Raw genomic sequence first — 16,905 nt, forward strand, 5'->3', positions numbered from 1 at the left:
GCAGGCAGGCAGGCAGACTGGACAAGCGCGCGCGCGCACACACACACGCCTCTGCATTTACCATTTTCTTTCATACAGATGTTAATATCAAAAAATCTTCAACTACATCAAATAGTATTCAACGTAAAATTGAGTTTGCTTAGTTACCAAGGAACTGTAAACTATTAAAACCTACTTTTCTCAATAATGTCGATCTTATGGTTGAGCTTTATAACGTTTGAGCTTGGGCTGCAGGCGTCAGACATGCATTTATATCATATCTGGGAATGACAATGTCTTTGACATTCATTATTTTCTTAAAAAACTGACATTTTATAAACTCAGAAATATCGTTGATTAAAATAAATAAATAACATAAAATAAAACTGTTGGTGGCAGTCAATATCTTGCCATTACAGCCCAAGCTCCAGTCAAAAACTTGTAATAATAGCTATCCAGTAGCCGAGAGAATATCTGCGCACGCTTATATACTCAAGTGTCTGTAGATACACTAAAAACAACACAGAGAGATTATTCACTCCAGGTTTTCTTTATAAAATAAGTCATCTCATACTCTCACATGGTTTTTGTTTTGACATAAACACAAGATAAGTAAAATCCACACCAACATACATACAGCTACACAACAAAACTCGCCTGTACTCAGTAATGAATATACCACTGGCTCATATTTTCAACATGTATCATTTTGTTTCAAATGATATTGTTTCTTTAGAAATGTATTGCCAAGATATCTTGTTCGCTGGGACGTAATATGGCTAACAATATTTATTTTGATTGTGTCACCACACAGATTTCCCAAATATTCACCAAGATCTCAATTGGGTTCATCTGAAACAAAGATCACTTCATCAGCAATAACCACCACGGGTAGTTTTGGAATGTTGGAGCCATGGTTTGTTGAGTTTAAAGTCACATACAAATGTCTTCAGGGGAACTTACTTACTTCATGTACACAAAACTCTGGTAGCATGTAGATAACTGCATCAATGCGTCTTAAACCCAAAATGAACAGACAAAATAAGGTTGATTGCGCATCAAGTCTTAGTGTTCAGTTCTTTTTTTTCTCATAAAAAAAAAGTGAAATACTATGTGGCAAACTTTTGCCACACAGTATTTATGCTGACGGTTGTGATACGTTATATACAATTTCCAATTAAAAAGTATGTGGTGGGTACTGAATAATGGATGAGGATTCAACGGTCATAAAATATGATTACTTAAAACATTACTGTTGTAACATTTGTGGCATTCATTAAAATCGCAGCAGCACAATTTGTAAAAGTGGTTGGTAGAAATAATCCAAATAATTAGGAAAGTGATTCTTTACCCCGTAGCTATATTTCATAATTCGCCCAAGCTGGGAAAAGCTACAAATTCAAATTCACTCTGAACGAGATGTCACAATTCCCACTCCACGAGCAAGTTCTCCACTTCCTGCTGCTGTATACAACGGGCAACAAAATAAAACATAATGCTTTTCTGTTGATCAAATACAAATGTAAGGCATTGGTATGAGAGCAGCTCCTCCTCACAGCTGCACAGGTGACTACACCGACACATAAGAGGATAGGAGGAGGTATTTTTAAAGGCTAATGTTTGTAAAGATACACAAGTCACTGGTGTGTTGTACGAGGAATGGAGAGGGGGGGGGGGTGTTGGTCTTCGTTTGTACAACCCCACCAGCTGTCCTTCCTGGCTTTTATTTTCTCGGCTTTCTATCTTTATAGATTGTAGACACAAAAAACACAGACCGGTTGGCTCCGGTCTCTCCGCATTCATTCACAGTGTAATTAACGGCAGACAAACAGTCAGCTGAAAGTCAGTTGAGACCTGTGGTCCGCTCAGATAAAACCGTCGTGAAGCCTTTAAAGTCAAACATTCTTCGTCGTCTTTAAGGCCCACTAGCAGAGGTCAGAGACGTAGTCAAAGTCCCGGAAGCTCTCCTGGTCTTTGCGGGAGAGCACACGAGGTTCGCGAGGTGGCGTGAGAGCCGGAGGTTCGGTGGTGAACTCCTCGTCGAAGTTGCTGACATCTTCCCTCCCGACAATGGAGGGGACGAAGGGAGGTGGAACCTTCCTTTGTAGCAACATCTCCCAGTCTACATTCTGGAGGCAGAGGGAGAGAAACAAGACAAGAAATAATTAGAGAAAGGTGAATACAAACAAAAGAAAGAAGAAAAAAACGTTTCACTTACTCTGAAGAATGGCTGCTTCTTCACTTCCTCTGCATCCTTCTCACCAGAGCCCAGTCTTCTCTCCGGGTTCCTCCTTAACAGCTGATCATGAAAACACACACAAGAATCAGAAATGGCCCATAACATGAAAGAGTATCTTTCAGTATTTATGTTTGTTTGTTTTCTTACCCTTCTCATGATGCCAATAGCTTCAGTGGATAGAAAGCGTGGATAGCGGACTTCATCATTCACTATGCTGTCAAACACCTCCTCTTCATCGTCCCCTGGGAATGGAGACTACAGACACACACACACACACACACAGATAACAAACGCAATTAATTCAATAAAATCAATTCGACAGATTTCACAAATCAATGTGCTTATAACTGTTTATATGTTGTTAGTAATTGTAAACATCCAGTTCTCTTTGTAAAAGGTGAGCAGCAACATAAATAGCACATCTAAGACTGAAGTTATTCGGCGCACTTGCAATATGATTAGTTGTCATAATTAAAGAGTTTAGGAACACATTTTCATACACATTTATCAATATGAAATCTATATACTCTTGGATAGTCTTGGCTATGATAGTGTTTTATATAGTATTGGATGGTTTTCAGGGCAGTGTAACAGGAAACATAAATAAACAGTGGGATCAATAACACTAAAGGTCCTAGTTAAGTGCAGTTAAATAAATGTATGATGCATGAATTTGAAGTCCCTTAAACCAACAAATAGGTAATGTGTGTTCATGCAAAGCTTATTTCAGCTATCCTCCCATACACCATGTAACAGCTCTGTGTATGTGCGTAGTTCTCACCTCTCCCACCAACATTTCATAGATGAGGACCCCCAGCCCCCACCAGTCTACCGCTCTGGTGTACGATGTATCCGTCAGTACCTCGGGGGCTAAAAACTCTGGAGTCCCACAGAACGTGCTGGTCCTGTCCCCGAAGCCCATTCCTGCAGGCAGAGACAGAAGGACAGGTTTTTAGAGAAATTTTGCAGATGGCAAAAAATGCAAAAGAAAAGCCCATCTGTCAGCAACATCAATATCCACCTTCTTTACACAGCCCAAAGTCTGCGATCTTCACATAACCATCTGTGTCGAGCAGCAGGTTGTCAAGCTTGAGGTCTCTGGAAGAGAGGGAAGATAGAAACATGTAGCTGAGAGTCTTAACACAATGATGCAGCTGAGAGGACACAAGGAGCTTAAAAGAGATCGAACCGGAATGGAAATGTCAACAGTTGTGCTAATTAATCTGTGAGACTGTACCGAGGCCCGGCAGATATCCAGCGAGTGTTATGTTTCCACTGAGAGCTTCTCCAGTAGACTCAACAAATATGAGAAGTCCTGTCACAATACCTAATTCTATTGTCATTTAAGAACATATAATGCAACTGTTATAATGATAGTATATTAGTATTATAATAATGCAAGTACAGTCTTTGGAATTACAATTGGAACATTTAAATGAACTCAATAAATACAAATAAAACCATTCCCAAAACAGTCAATAAAAATGAACCTCAAATGGTATGCTAAATGTCTTGCACAGTGCCCAAGGAAAATCATGCTGTTATTTCTGGCATTAAGTTTACTAAAATGTTGGTGACATTTGAATGTGAATAAACACACAAGTTAATAGACAGGAAAATATCAAAGTAAGCAAAAAGGATCAAAATCGTGTCCATGTACTGTATCCTATGCTAACTTGATTACTACTGTAACAGGCCTAGATTTGAATGCATATATGTTTTAGTCTGTTTTTTCTGAAGACGACATGTCTTTTTCACATCCCCAACGTCACAGGTTTGTGTGGGTTCCTCTTACCTGTACACAATCTTATGGTCGTGGAGGAACTGAAGTCCAAGAACTACGCAGGCTGAATAAAACCTAGAGAGAAACCAAAGAAATGTTATCAATAACCTGAAATAAAAAAGGGAGTAAAATGCAAACACTTTGACTTTTAGTACTCATAAGACAGTGAATGCATGTGTTTAATGGCAAAGTTGCAGGCTTTTGGTTTTGGTCAAGTTCACTGGAAATTACAATTAATTCACTAAGAATTCTATTTTTGGATTCCAAAATGGTTTGAAAACAAGGTTTTTCACCACCAGCTACATTTTGAGTCTGTCTTAAAACAACCACGAAATTCTCTTATGAATACTGAAACAGCTTTTGGTCTCGATAATTGGTCCCTCCTGGCCACAAATACATTGCTTCCAAATGAGTTTCTAAAATAAGAGATGTGGGATAAAATATATTGTTGTCATATTCTTAAATTCAGAAGTCTGAGTTAGACAAATGAACAGAATCGTACTTTTCAGTATCAAATGGAGCCTTTCCTTACCAAATTGCAGTGGATGAACTATAAAAAAAACATTGAATTAAGTACTAAAAAACGATTGTTCCCTTTCTCAAAAACACGCAGAGTCTTTACATACACGGCTCGCGGCTCTGTGAAGACGTCTGTGTGGATGTGCATCATCAGGTCGCCTCCTGCTGTGTACTCCATGACAAAACACACATGCTCCGGAGTCTGGAAGCACGCAAACAGGTTGACGAGGAAGGGATGGTGCGATAGGTTCACAACCTCAAAGATGCGCTTCTCGCACATTAGACTGATGAGGGAAGGAGAGAAAAGGTGGAGAGGAGAGGAAAAAATGAAGGATTATTGGGAGGAAAGGATAAATATTAGAGAGAATAATTTGACGATTTAACAAATAATTAGAAAGGCTTTTTTTTGGTCGATGACACACCCACACTCATCCCACAAATGAGCTGTAATCACGGTGAGTCAAGGCACAGCCGCACAGATTAAACACAGCGAAATGTATTATTTATTACAAAAAAGCACGTAGATCCCGTCTTAAGAAAAATATCCCAGTAACACGCAAGGTAATAGACTTATCAACACGCACCTTTCCACTTCATCCCGAGCTACGATATCTCCCTTCTTCAGGGCTTTGATGGCGTACATTGTGCCTGTCTTCTTGTATTCTGACAACAACACCTGGAGACAAACACATGCAGAAACAACTTTGTTTTATTCTGTGTTTTTATTATAAATCTACAAACCCTGTAAAGTGTGAACTGAGCGCTTCTAGATAAGTTGTTCATTATTTTATGAGGAAAAAAATCGAGACACTTAAGGTCTGAATTGCTGGGCTTTTATTAAGTATCAATGACTTTTCCTTTTCACATTAATGCTATTTCAAACAGCTTCTTTTTGAATGAAATGATCAATTTATATAAAACAAGGGTTTCAGAGAAGATTTTGAAATGTAATACAGCCATGCCATTGCCATGTGACAACATTATTAACAAAGTAAAGAGTGCCATTAAACGCAAATAAGGAAGGCACTTGATGGCATAAACAGGAAGACTTTTCACATATTCTCTTGAATATATGGTTTGTTGTTGTTTTGTTTTTCAGTATTTCCAGAAATAAGTAAGCATAAACCTCTTGATACTGCCTGATGAACACACAGCAATCCATATGAGCCACAATTCAAACCCATTTTAAGCTTTGAAACCATGAAGTGTGTACATTTGTGCACATATTGAGCTGATAAAAATCAAGAACTCCCTTCTTTTGTTCTTTGTGTTTTCTAACGGACCTGTTTTGAGAAACCTTTCCCGCTAGTATTTTTGTGTTCCAAGTTAAAAGTAACCAACAAAAGTGTACCTTTCCAAAGTGTCCCCTTCCCAACACAGCGATCAGCCTGAAGTCCTGCAGAGACAGAGGGCCTTTCCTCTGCTTACTGGGGAGACAAACACAGTCAGCAGAAACATTTAGGGCGGAAAACAAAACAGTAAAAACCAGATTGAAGGTTATTTACACTGCCTAGAATACATGGCAGCTTTGAAGAGACTTACTTGCATTCAAAAAAGAAAAGAAGAGGCTGCTTGCTCTTGAAGCCTCTATGAGGTGTTTTTGGAAACTCATATCATTTTGAAAAAACTTGAAACCAAAAACTACGTTGTTTAGGTGGAACAGTAAAACAGTAAAAGTCAGTAGACAGTAAAAGTCCAGTTTCACAGAAATATTGAAAAAAAAATCTAACATGGATGAGGTAAAAACCCATGTGCACAAGGATGGAGTGTTCATGTGTGTGTACCTGCCAACAGATGGGGTTCGGACAGGGCACTCGGGGGTGAGGTCTGGGGGAGAGAAGGGCTCGATGACGGGCAGTCGGTCCTGATGGGGGACATGCGAGGAAAGAGACACAGAGGAAAAGACACAGAGAGAGGGACATGCAGAGACAGAGACATAATGGAAGTCAAGAGACGCATGATTTCATGATGGACGTGACATACAGACAGCAGGATTCACTTTTTGTCCCTGCTCTGTTGCTTCTGTTGGAGACACTGTGACAAAGCGCACCCCTGCAAGAGAATCCACATGGCTATTTTTTGTATCATTTAAGATGAAATCAGCATCTCAAAGAACAAAAAATTGCAGTCTATGGGATTTTTTTAACCTACAATGGCCCTAAAACGCCATTGTCTGCACTCAGTTGGGCCCCTGATGTTATTTTGTATTTGATATCTATATTTTGTAATCATATTAACTATATTTAGTGTTCCGTATAATGATTAAGGGCCCATTTTCAGTAAGAGCTTTCTGGATTCAATAGTGACTTCTCCAAATACATTTAAACCTTGTTCTCAAAAAATGTATTGGGAAATAAAACATTGTCTTCTGTGGTTTGTTTAGCTTCAAATAAAGTCAACATTTGAACCAAATTGTATTTTTTATGGCCTGACATTATCAACTAATATGTGATGATTTATCCCATCTTTTAGGGTTTAGTCTTTACTTGACTGGATCAAACCTTGGGGCCTTATTTCCATGATAGATAGTGAAACTCACCCCACAGTAAATACAGAGACCTTACTACAGCAGGCCTAACCATACACACACCTCCCCCATTTCCAGGGCTTCCTCTCTCTCTGTGTCCCTCACCGGGGTTTGTCCGTCCGTGTCTCTCTTGTAATCGATTCTTATCGGAGAGTCGCTGTCCAGACTCAACTTCTCCACTGAGACCTCCCTGAAATTCACGCAGACAACAGACCAACACGGCGATGCAGACAGACAAACACAAGAGGGTTGTTAGACGTGGGGCAGAGAAAGCATCAGGTGCTTTATACTTTGCCAGGAAACACAAGGATAAAGGTTTGAGGAACGCTGCTGCGTTTGACGGATGGCTATGAAACATCCCAGTACAATGAAGTGGAGTGTGTGCATCTATGTGGCTTTTGCATTGTTGTGTGTCTTACCCAGAGTTGAGTGTGAGGCTTTGTGCGTTGGGACTGTAGGTTCCTGAGTTGTTGACCGTGGGAATGGCGTTTCGAAGCAGCCTCACCCACGTCCCGATATCGACGTTCATTTGACGAGCCCGAAGGAATGCTTTGCCTTGCACACACACACACACACACACACACACACACACACACACACACACACACACACACACACACACACACACACACACACACACACACACACACACACACACACACACACACACACACACACACACACACACACACACACACACACACACACACACACACACACACACACACACACACACACACACACACACACACACGTTATGTCTTCAGAACTATTCATCACACTTAGAATGAAAATGTCTTCTTTAGCAGATATTTGGTTTCCATTTTCAGCTCTGGTTTTTGAGTTTACTCTGACTTAAATGTAAAATGTTAATTTGACTTTTGGACTATTATTTCTGTATATTGTTCTCTATACACATTTGTTCAGCTTTATTTTGGGCACAGTTTTAATATCTCCGGTTTACATCTTGTTTAACTGTAGTACTTCCTATATTTGTTCCAGCAAGTGCTGCAGAAATAAAACTGTCATCATGACCAGGAAACATGAGGAAATTATTTATTCACCACTAGATGGTGCTGTGGTCTGAATTAAAAGGGTGTATTGTGAATCCATCACTGTTTCTACCTTCGGGTTATTTTTATTTTCGCATTTAATTAAAAAATCACTGCTGTTTGTTAATTCCAAAAGGTCACCTTCCAAACTGTATTAAAACTGCAGAGCAGAAAAACTGTAGTTATTTCCAAGATTAGCAAATTTTTCTGTGTTTCTGCTCTCTGCTCCGTCTCTTGCTCACCTTGCTGCTTAGAAAAGACCTTCTTCTGCCTCCGCAGGCGAGGAACTCTCTCAATGACCGGGTTGAAGAAGGTCACCTGCCAAACACACACACATGAAACATAGAAATCACACATCAACATTTCAGTTCATACATAACAGATGATAAAGCCTTTCCAGTGAGATATATCAAAGCATTTTCCGCACAGGTGCATGTGACAGCTTGTGTGTGTGTGGGGGGCAAATTTGAATATATTTGTGTGTATTTATAGCACATGCATACACAGGTGTCATGTATGCAAGGACATCTGTGTTCACACGTATGTGTTGCTTTCCCTTTTCCAATTGTTGGTTGCCATGTGTGTGCATTTGTGTGAGTGTGTGTACCTCTGCCAGCAGCAGGCCCTGAGGCTCCAACTCCAGCTGAACTCTGTGTTTCTGGTTGTCCAGGAACTCCTCCAGCTTCAGGTACTTCAGGGCGGCCAACGAGCGGTAGTCCTTCCAGTAGACTGCGATCTCCATCTCCCTCGACTAAAACACACACAGCAGCTCTAAATAGTGGTAATAGCAGCTGCAGATTTACTAAAAAGGACAGTTCACGAGGCAATAGACACCATGTTTGCTTAAACGTATCATTATGAACTATATATGGCTGCATAATGTGATGGCTGTACACAACATCTGTGGAAAAAATGCAATGCTCACTGCCTCTGGGTCACAACTCCCCTAAACAATAAAATATACACAGTACATATGCATCAGTGCAAACAACCGGAGTCATGTCCCCGTTAAAAGAGGAAGCAAAGAAGAGGAGAGACATTTATAAATATTGTGTGTTCTTTGCTTTTGACAGTATTGTTAGCCAAGTTGTTAACGATCTATGAACAAGTAGATCCATCTCATTATGTGTACAAATGTGTGTGTGTGCGTGGGTGTTTCTCTGTGTGTGTGTGTGTACTGACCCGTTCCAGCTCCACAGTGAAGGTCTGGTCCCAGGCCTGATCTCCCACAGTCTTCCAGGGGGTCTGGCCCACAACGTTGTTCTCTAGCTTCAGCACAGCACTCACCTCGGCTGCACACACACAACATTTTATTTCCTCTATAAGTTACATTAGTATACAGAGACTGCCACCCTAGTGCTGAACACTATGAAGAAAGGAAAGCTACTGTACACTCACACTACAACAATACCGTATGGTTATTGATTAATGATCGTTATTAATTTACTTTAAGACATAAAGTGCTAGACCTTAAGAAAAGCTGGCTGTGAATGGTGTGGTCAGGGTGTTGAGGCAATTTCGCTAAATCTGCTGATGCTGCTGTGCAATTATGTGCGAGCACTCACAATCCCTGACCGTACCAACGTAAAGTGACAGTAATTGAATTTAGTCAGTATAGATCTGCTATGGCTTCATTGCCATTTTGTGCTGAGAGTGACAGTATATGTTACACCACACTTTGTGAGGAAAAATGTCCAAGGGCAACAAAGGATGTTCTTTTATAAACCTTTGGAACTACATTTAATATTAATGTTGAAGAAGTGAATGATCTCAAAGAAGAAATTCTTATTTTTCTAATTGTTTTGTTTATGTTATTTTAAAAATAAAATAAAAATATAATGAGAAACACACTTACAGGAGAGGTCGTCCGTCTTGCTGGGCGTCTTCCCGCTCACTGAGCCGCTGCGTCCGTAGAGTCCTTTGCTTCCTCTCATGAAGGAGCGGGTGTCTCCGGGGCTGTAGCAGGGCAGCATGACGGCTGTCCCTTTATTGCGACCTGGGACCACCTCCAGCAGCCCAACACAGCCCAGCAGCTGCACCTGTAAGGTACCTGAAGACAAGAGGGAAACAATTCAGGTACAACAAACCCCTGAAGACCAAAAACAGCAAAGGCCCACTACAATTAAATAAATAAATCGTGGCCTTGTCGTGTCATCTTGGACGTTAATATTTGCAACTACTTTTGTACTGCATTTGACTCAAATAACCCTAACTAAACCAGTGGCTACATAAGTAAATCTGCTTTTATTTAAGACAAATAATCTCTGTGAAGACAACCAAAATCTATATTTTTCTTTACAATGATTTGCACTGGGAGAGAAATAATGCTCCGTTCCATAAATATAGACATAATTAGCTGGCAATCCTCTGCCTGTAGATCAATGAAAAGCCATTACCCTCCATCACTCATGGGCTCATAGAACATACTATAATTCTTACTCAAGAGTGAACATAGAAAATCATATTCACTCATGTTAGAATAAAATGGCCTCAAGAATGTCTTGGTCTTATTTTAGTTTGCCACATGGATGATTAATCCTCACTTAAATTAAATGTCAGTGTACAGGCATTACGACTCTTCTACTGTTCAGAGCTGTGTGTGAAAAGATGCATAAAACCAATCAAAGGCGTAATGTGGGTGTTTCAACACAGGATAACCACAAGGCCACAACAAGCCGCAATATACTAAATGATGACTGTATTCATCTTTTCAGGTTAAAATGATCCGTTCTTGCTGGTGCCATGTTTTGCGACTACAATTTATTAGTTTGCCAGTCTATAAAAACCCCTTTCATATGTAAACTATAAACACAATATGCTGCACCAAATGAACAGCATATTGTGTGAAATGCTTTTTTATGCCTTTGTCTGGGGATGTGTGCCACTTTAGTAAAGCACATGCCACTGAGCACCGGCATTTCAATGTAATTTAATAAATATTATAATAAAAACCTCATCATCCCGATCTGAAGTCATAAAAAGGCTTTAAATTGAGCGTGTCAGTATGTCTGTATATCTTTAATGTTTACAGTGGGCTCTTGTGCTTATCTTAACCATTGTATACACACACTATTTTGTCATTGTGTATCACTGATTCTTTTTGTGTGAGCATGCGTGACTGTGTCCCACGTAGCTTTGTTCTTATATCTGACGTACCAGTGAGAGGGGAGGGCTTGTTGAGGGTGCTGTACTGGTTGTGGAGGTAGGGGGCGCTGTGGCGGGAGCTGAAAACCGGGGAGGAGGCCTGGACCAGCTCCTCTTTGATGACGCTGGCCTTGGGATGGTCCTCCGGCAGCTCTGAAAGGCGATGGTCCAGAGAGTGCCTCAGCAGGTCCAAGCGCAGAGACGCCTCGCTCAGACGAGACTGCGCCTACAGATCATCAAGCAGAGCAGCTTTAAAAAACACAGTTACATTCACTTTGCATTAAGTAAACTTTAAGTTCTCAATGCAATCTAAAAAAAACCCACATAAAGCCAGCCCTCCTGTCATATTTTGGTCAAATTTTAAGAATAACAAACAGTATTATCGATGTATAAGTTTCAAATAAAAATTCCAACACCATCACAGATGCATTACATATGATGGAAGATTATTCTGAGTGGTTGGAATAGTTGTGGCTGCTGTGTGATGATACGATATACAGCCCCGGAAACTTAGAGACCACTCCATATGTTTCTTAAATCTTTATCTCTACAAGTATGGCAGCCATTCCAGTGTCTGTTGAATTCCAACACAAATAAGTGTCAGTAGTTTATAGACATACATATTTAAATACTAACACCAGAGAAACTGATAATGCTGGAGTAGTCTCTTAATTTTTCGGAGCTGTATATATTTTTTAAAGAGAGTACAGTACACTCAGGAGATGTAGAAAATTGCATTATGGTGAGACATCTCTTAATATCTTCTGTCTATGTTGAACCCCAAGAGAGAAAGCCTATCATATTCACTTTATAATGTAAGGATGCTGTGAAAACAGTTAAACATAAGTATGCTGGAGTACAGGAAGGATAAAATAAAAATGGAGAAGTTTGAATGCGTTTGTCTAGGAGTAGAGCGAAACATATCAAGTGTCTCACAGATTTGCATTAAGTGCATTTGAGATGGATGAAGGGTTTGCAGTTGCAGGGTGTGTGTGTGTGTGTGTGTGTGTGTGTGTGTGTGTGTGTGTGTGTGTGTGTGTGTGTGTGTGTGTGTGTGTGTTTCCAGTCTTACCTCAGACAGGGCTTTCTTGTCCTGGACCTTGCTAGCCCCCAGGAGCCTGAGGACATTTTTGGCGCCCTCAGCGACAGCATGCTCCACCCTGTAGTGATGCCTCAGCTCTTCAATGCGCAGCTCCATCCCACAGAGGTCCTGGTTACCTGCAAGGTGAGACGGAAACATTACATTACTGAGCATTAGACCAGAAGAATTTTACACTTTGCAACTGAGATTGGATGCCATAAATATGACACGGCTTAAATCCACCTGCAAACTTTATTCAGTTATACTCGGTTTAATCTTGGCAGGGGCACTTGAGGACTCTAGTCTTGTTTTGGCAGCAGTGTGTTAGAGGGAACTCTCCTGGGCATACTAAGTAAGGTTAATACCTTAATGCATGTCATGCATTACACAAGAGTCTGACAAAGAAAACATTAGCAGGGCCCAGAGGGAAGTGAGCAATCTGAATTCACTCAGTAAACAACATTAACTTCAGTTCCAACCTCTGCTTCCACATGCCTTACTCACTCTTATCTTTAGAAGCAAACAGAAAAATCTAAAACCCTCCTAAAAATGTTTTTTGTTAGATTTGATGTTGATGTTAAAATAAATCATCAGTTTGTCGAGCCACAGAGAAACAAATGAGTGATTTCTCAGTTACTTAAATGAGATGTCATGGGATGTTATGGTAATACCAGCCTGTTGTTACCACAGATTACACCTAACCCCCAATTAGATAGATGATATTTTGCAATTTGCTATGCAAGAAAAAGGCATTCATCTAATCATGATGAAGATACATGTTTTCAATACCCCTACAAATGGTTTAATAAATCAAGACCTGCCAACATACGCAATGTGAGACATTAATTATGGAAGGTTGGTGCAGAAATGATATGAATAACATTTTCACAGTCACTGTCCAATGAGACAGCCACTGGAACGCGCCACCAATGACACTGATAAAACACTAACAATTGTTTGTTTCACCCCTTAAATGGAAAGGCCTGGTGACGGTAGCTTGATCCAAAACATTGAATAGAGTGCAAAACTATCAGTCAAAAAGGGAAAAACATACTCGAGCCCCTTCACTCAGAAAAACACACATGGGGTCAAACTCTGAGCAACACCCGTAACGCACAATTACAGCTAAGTGGTTAGCTTAGCGACACACAGTAGCAACCTCTAACAAAAACATTGAAGCACACAGATACGGGAGGGGAAGAGGAGGGGTGAGATAAGGAGAAGGACAATAGGATACATTTAATTTATTCAAGGTGTATTTGTCCTTCAAATGTCAGGCTAGTTCAGAAGATGGACAAAGGACACAGAGGATTGCTTTAAAATTATTTTTACGGCTTTTGAGTTTTTCAAAGTGCAGCATGAGAAAGGAGAAAGAAAGGGAGAGGGGGAGGTAGGGGTTAGGATGGATATGGATGCTTTTATTTCCTAATAAGGTGTTCTGCCTGGAACCCAGACCCTGTGAGATGACCCCTCCACCGGGTGTGGTGCCTGGAGACTGTCTCTCTGTGTACACTACACACACAACCCCTGCAAGTGTGTGTGTGGTTTAAAGGGAGCTGGCTAGAGAAATATTTTTTCACATATGCATTATTACTCTGCACAACCTCTTAACAGGTAAACTCTAAGCTTTAAAGTGTAAAATCAATGTTCCTTAACATCGATAATTCTATTTTTATCATGCAACAGTAGTGCATTCAACTTCAGATCATTAAACCCAGTAAGTTTACCACAAAGAGGACACAGAGGAGTACAGTCCTTAAAAGTCCACTTCCACTTTGCCATTATACTCTCTGCCTTAAAAGCCCATTCTCTTAATAGCCATTGGCTGCCTCCGTCTGACATGAATAAAAACATATATAGCCCCAAAGGAATACAGCATCCTTAAAATCTTTATTTTACTTTTACCCCTTCACGCTGCTCTCTCCCTGCTCCCCTTCAGCATTTTACCAAACCACCCACCTCTCGTGACCGCAATCAATCAGCCCATTTTCCCAGCAAGGAGGCCATAATGGTCCACAGCACTCCCTGCCCGACAGACACCCATTCACCTGCCCCGGCTACTGAAATGGTAGCGTACGCCCAGCCATAACATTTAATATGAGTGTGTGTGTGTGTGTGTGTGTGTGTGTGTGTGTGTGTGTGTGTGTGTGTGTGTGTGTGTGTGTGTGTGTGTCAGAAAGGAACCAGGACATCATATTCATTGTTTAATTGTAACTTGAGGTGCATGACCATGCTTCAGCACATTTCATATGCAATCATCAGCCCTGAGTGTTTTAGCTCTGCTTCTGCACACAGCACAATACCATTGTGAGTGTGTGTGTGTGTGTGTGTGTGTGTGTGTGTGTGTGTGTGAGCGAGCGTTTGAGTGTGAAAGGGACTTTTCATCTGCCGGTCCTTTTGTAGGAGGGCTGGATTTCTTTTTTTGATTGCATCTGTGAGTGAATGTGATTGATTGTGATAATACGCCAGGTGGGTTATTTCACAGGATTTGTATTATTCACTGCATGTGTTTGTCCACCCCCCCACACACACTCTAAATTCTAACTAACCTATTCATCTTTTTCCCCGGAAAACTAAGGCGGAGAGAAAACACCGAGCCGTCTCTTTATTGATCTGTGTTTGCTGCAGTGTGTCTGCTGTCTGGAGCTGCTGCTCAGCGTTCAACAAGCAGAGAAAAAGAAAGCATGACAGACACATGACAAGCATCCTGTCAGTGCCAGCTGATCATAAACCGCAGAGTTATATTTTCAGAGCACAACACACTGCCAAAATAGTTCCTTTTCCTCTGACAGCTGAACTCCAATGTTCAGGCTTAGAATAATTGCTACATGTTGCTCAAAACAATTTTAATTGGTGTTTTCTGTAGATATATCACTCCAAGTCAGCTCCATGGTTTTAAGTACAGTACACAGTTTATAAAGGATTTGAAAAAAAGGGACCCATTTACCCTGGCTTTGCATCTGATACTACTTTTTAACAGACCTACATCTAAGAGAGTGCCAACCTTTTACAGTGCACAAACATAGACCAAATATTATAACATTTAAATGTCATCTTACACATTTACCAGCCAACCAAGGTGAGTTCCTCTTATTGATTTATACATCTAAACCCAATTTTACTAGGCAATTAGCCAGCCAATCAAACGTACCCTGTGTGTCTTCATTGTGCTCCGTGGCCTGCACAGCCTTGCGGATCTGCATGCGGATGATGTCAATTTTGGTCTTACTGTCCTGTAGCATCTGCTGGGCCGTCTGCAGCATCTTCTTATCCTGGCAGGATGCAAGACAAAAGGGCAAATCACATGACCGAAGCGGGAAGCTAAGTATTTAAATACAAGTAGTCTTGTTTTCTTTCTGTTGATTGGTTGTTACGGGCGATACATCTGTGTGTTTTAAAGCAGTAAAAGAAAGGGAACCGGAGGTATGAGGGCAAGGTCAGACAGCAAGGGTGAAACAGATGCTGAATAAAAGAGGGGGGAGGGGATTTTTAAAGTAATCAAGTGATGAGGTATGTGCACGAGGGAAGGAATTTTGTGTGTCACAGGTTTAACAGATTTAAAAATCATCATCTGAGTCAGCAGTTTGCAAGGTCACACACACGCTGTCAGCTATCAGCCAGCGGGGGGGAGGGGGTTTAATACCCTACAACAGTCTGTATCAATACAATTCTGCGCCATAGGCCTCTATTCTAAACACTCTTGTGTTCAGGTGTTTGTTTGTGTATGGATTAAGCCATCGTCCTGTACCTTGGTGGATCCATTGGCGTAGATGGGGATCATGTTTTCAACTCCCTGCTTGACTTTGAGCTCGATGTTGAGCTGTCTCTCCAGAGCGGCGATGCGTTCCTTATGGGCTGACGTACGAGACTCCGCCCCGGGAGATTGAGGACACTCATCTGTAGAGGGAAGGAAAAGGTTGCAGATGGTATAAAAAGAAACAAGATGAGGGTTCACACAGAGCAACTAAAAGTGAATTACGCTCAGGGGAATTTCATGTAATGTCATGACTTTTGGATGATTCTCGATGCCATGGACACACATGAGTCTGATCTGGGAGTTTTCCCAAATAAAATATTAGATATCAACTACATTTTGTGTGCTCCCGCAAATAATCCCATCTCACTAATCTAACACGTTCTTATTAATGTTATAGGCAAAGGAAACAAAGGGTAGGTTTGACAACAGGGGTGACAGCTTTTCAGATACACACCTTTGTTCTCCTCTCCTCCCTTGACCACAATGTGAGCATCCAGTTCTTGCAGCTGGTCATGCAGGTTGTCCAGCTTACGGTTAGAAGAACGTAGCTGGCTGTCCACCTGCAGGCGTCAGCAAATACAGTAGAGCATTATTACAACACCAGCAACAATGTATTGAGACGCTAGAGAGAAGATTTATTTTGGCTTTGAACCAGTTACAGGGTTTACCATTGTCTAACCCTTTATACATTACACCTGAAGCCTCAGTATACCTGTCCAGTTTAAACTAATTGAACCCTTGTGAGTAGAGGGAAAATATTTTACTACAAACGTTTACTCAATATAATCAAATAAGTGTAATTACTGCTTGAACTTTTTCTGTGG

At 40.8% G+C, this 16,905-nt stretch overlaps 1 protein-coding gene across 3 annotated transcripts in view; it reads right to left on the reverse strand.

Moving 5' to 3' along the window:
- Positions 1–510: 510 nt before the first annotated feature.
- pkn1a (protein kinase N1a) overlaps positions 511–16,905 on the reverse strand; it is a 50,042-nt gene continuing 33,647 nt past the window's right edge. For 2 of the 3 annotated variants that reach the window (XM_063883446.1, XM_063883445.1), the window contains exons 3-23: positions 16,536–16,641; positions 16,073–16,221; positions 15,476–15,596; positions 12,316–12,461; positions 11,256–11,469; positions 9,955–10,149; positions 9,282–9,391; positions 8,707–8,850; positions 8,342–8,417; positions 7,467–7,602; positions 7,111–7,237; positions 6,305–6,384; positions 5,872–5,947; positions 5,105–5,196; positions 4,628–4,804; positions 4,014–4,076; positions 3,240–3,316; positions 3,000–3,142; positions 2,366–2,473; positions 2,198–2,278; positions 511–2,108 (exon numbers count right to left, since the gene is read on the reverse strand). In XM_063883446.1, the coding sequence (XP_063739516.1) occupies positions 1,905–2,108; positions 2,198–2,278; positions 2,366–2,473; positions 3,000–3,142; positions 3,240–3,316; positions 4,014–4,076; positions 4,628–4,804; positions 5,105–5,196; positions 5,872–5,947; positions 6,305–6,384; positions 7,111–7,237; positions 7,467–7,602; positions 8,342–8,417; positions 8,707–8,850; positions 9,282–9,391; positions 9,955–10,149; positions 11,256–11,469; positions 12,316–12,461; positions 15,476–15,596; positions 16,073–16,221; positions 16,536–16,641 (2,625 nt within the window). In that variant the 3' untranslated portion in view covers positions 511–1,904. The remainder of the gene's footprint in view (positions 2,109–2,197; positions 2,279–2,365; positions 2,474–2,999; positions 3,143–3,239; positions 3,317–4,013; positions 4,077–4,627; positions 4,805–5,104; positions 5,197–5,871; positions 5,948–6,304; positions 6,385–7,110; positions 7,238–7,466; positions 7,603–8,341; positions 8,418–8,706; positions 8,851–9,281; positions 9,392–9,954; positions 10,150–11,255; positions 11,470–12,315; positions 12,462–15,475; positions 15,597–16,072; positions 16,222–16,535; positions 16,642–16,905) is intronic. The other variant, XM_063883447.1, reaches the window with a different exon arrangement.

The sequence above is a fragment of the Eleginops maclovinus genome, chromosome 5 (assembly GCF_036324505.1).
Source record: "Eleginops maclovinus isolate JMC-PN-2008 ecotype Puerto Natales chromosome 5, JC_Emac_rtc_rv5, whole genome shotgun sequence".
NCBI classification, from domain to species: Eukaryota; Metazoa; Chordata; class Actinopteri; order Perciformes; family Eleginopidae; genus Eleginops; species Eleginops maclovinus.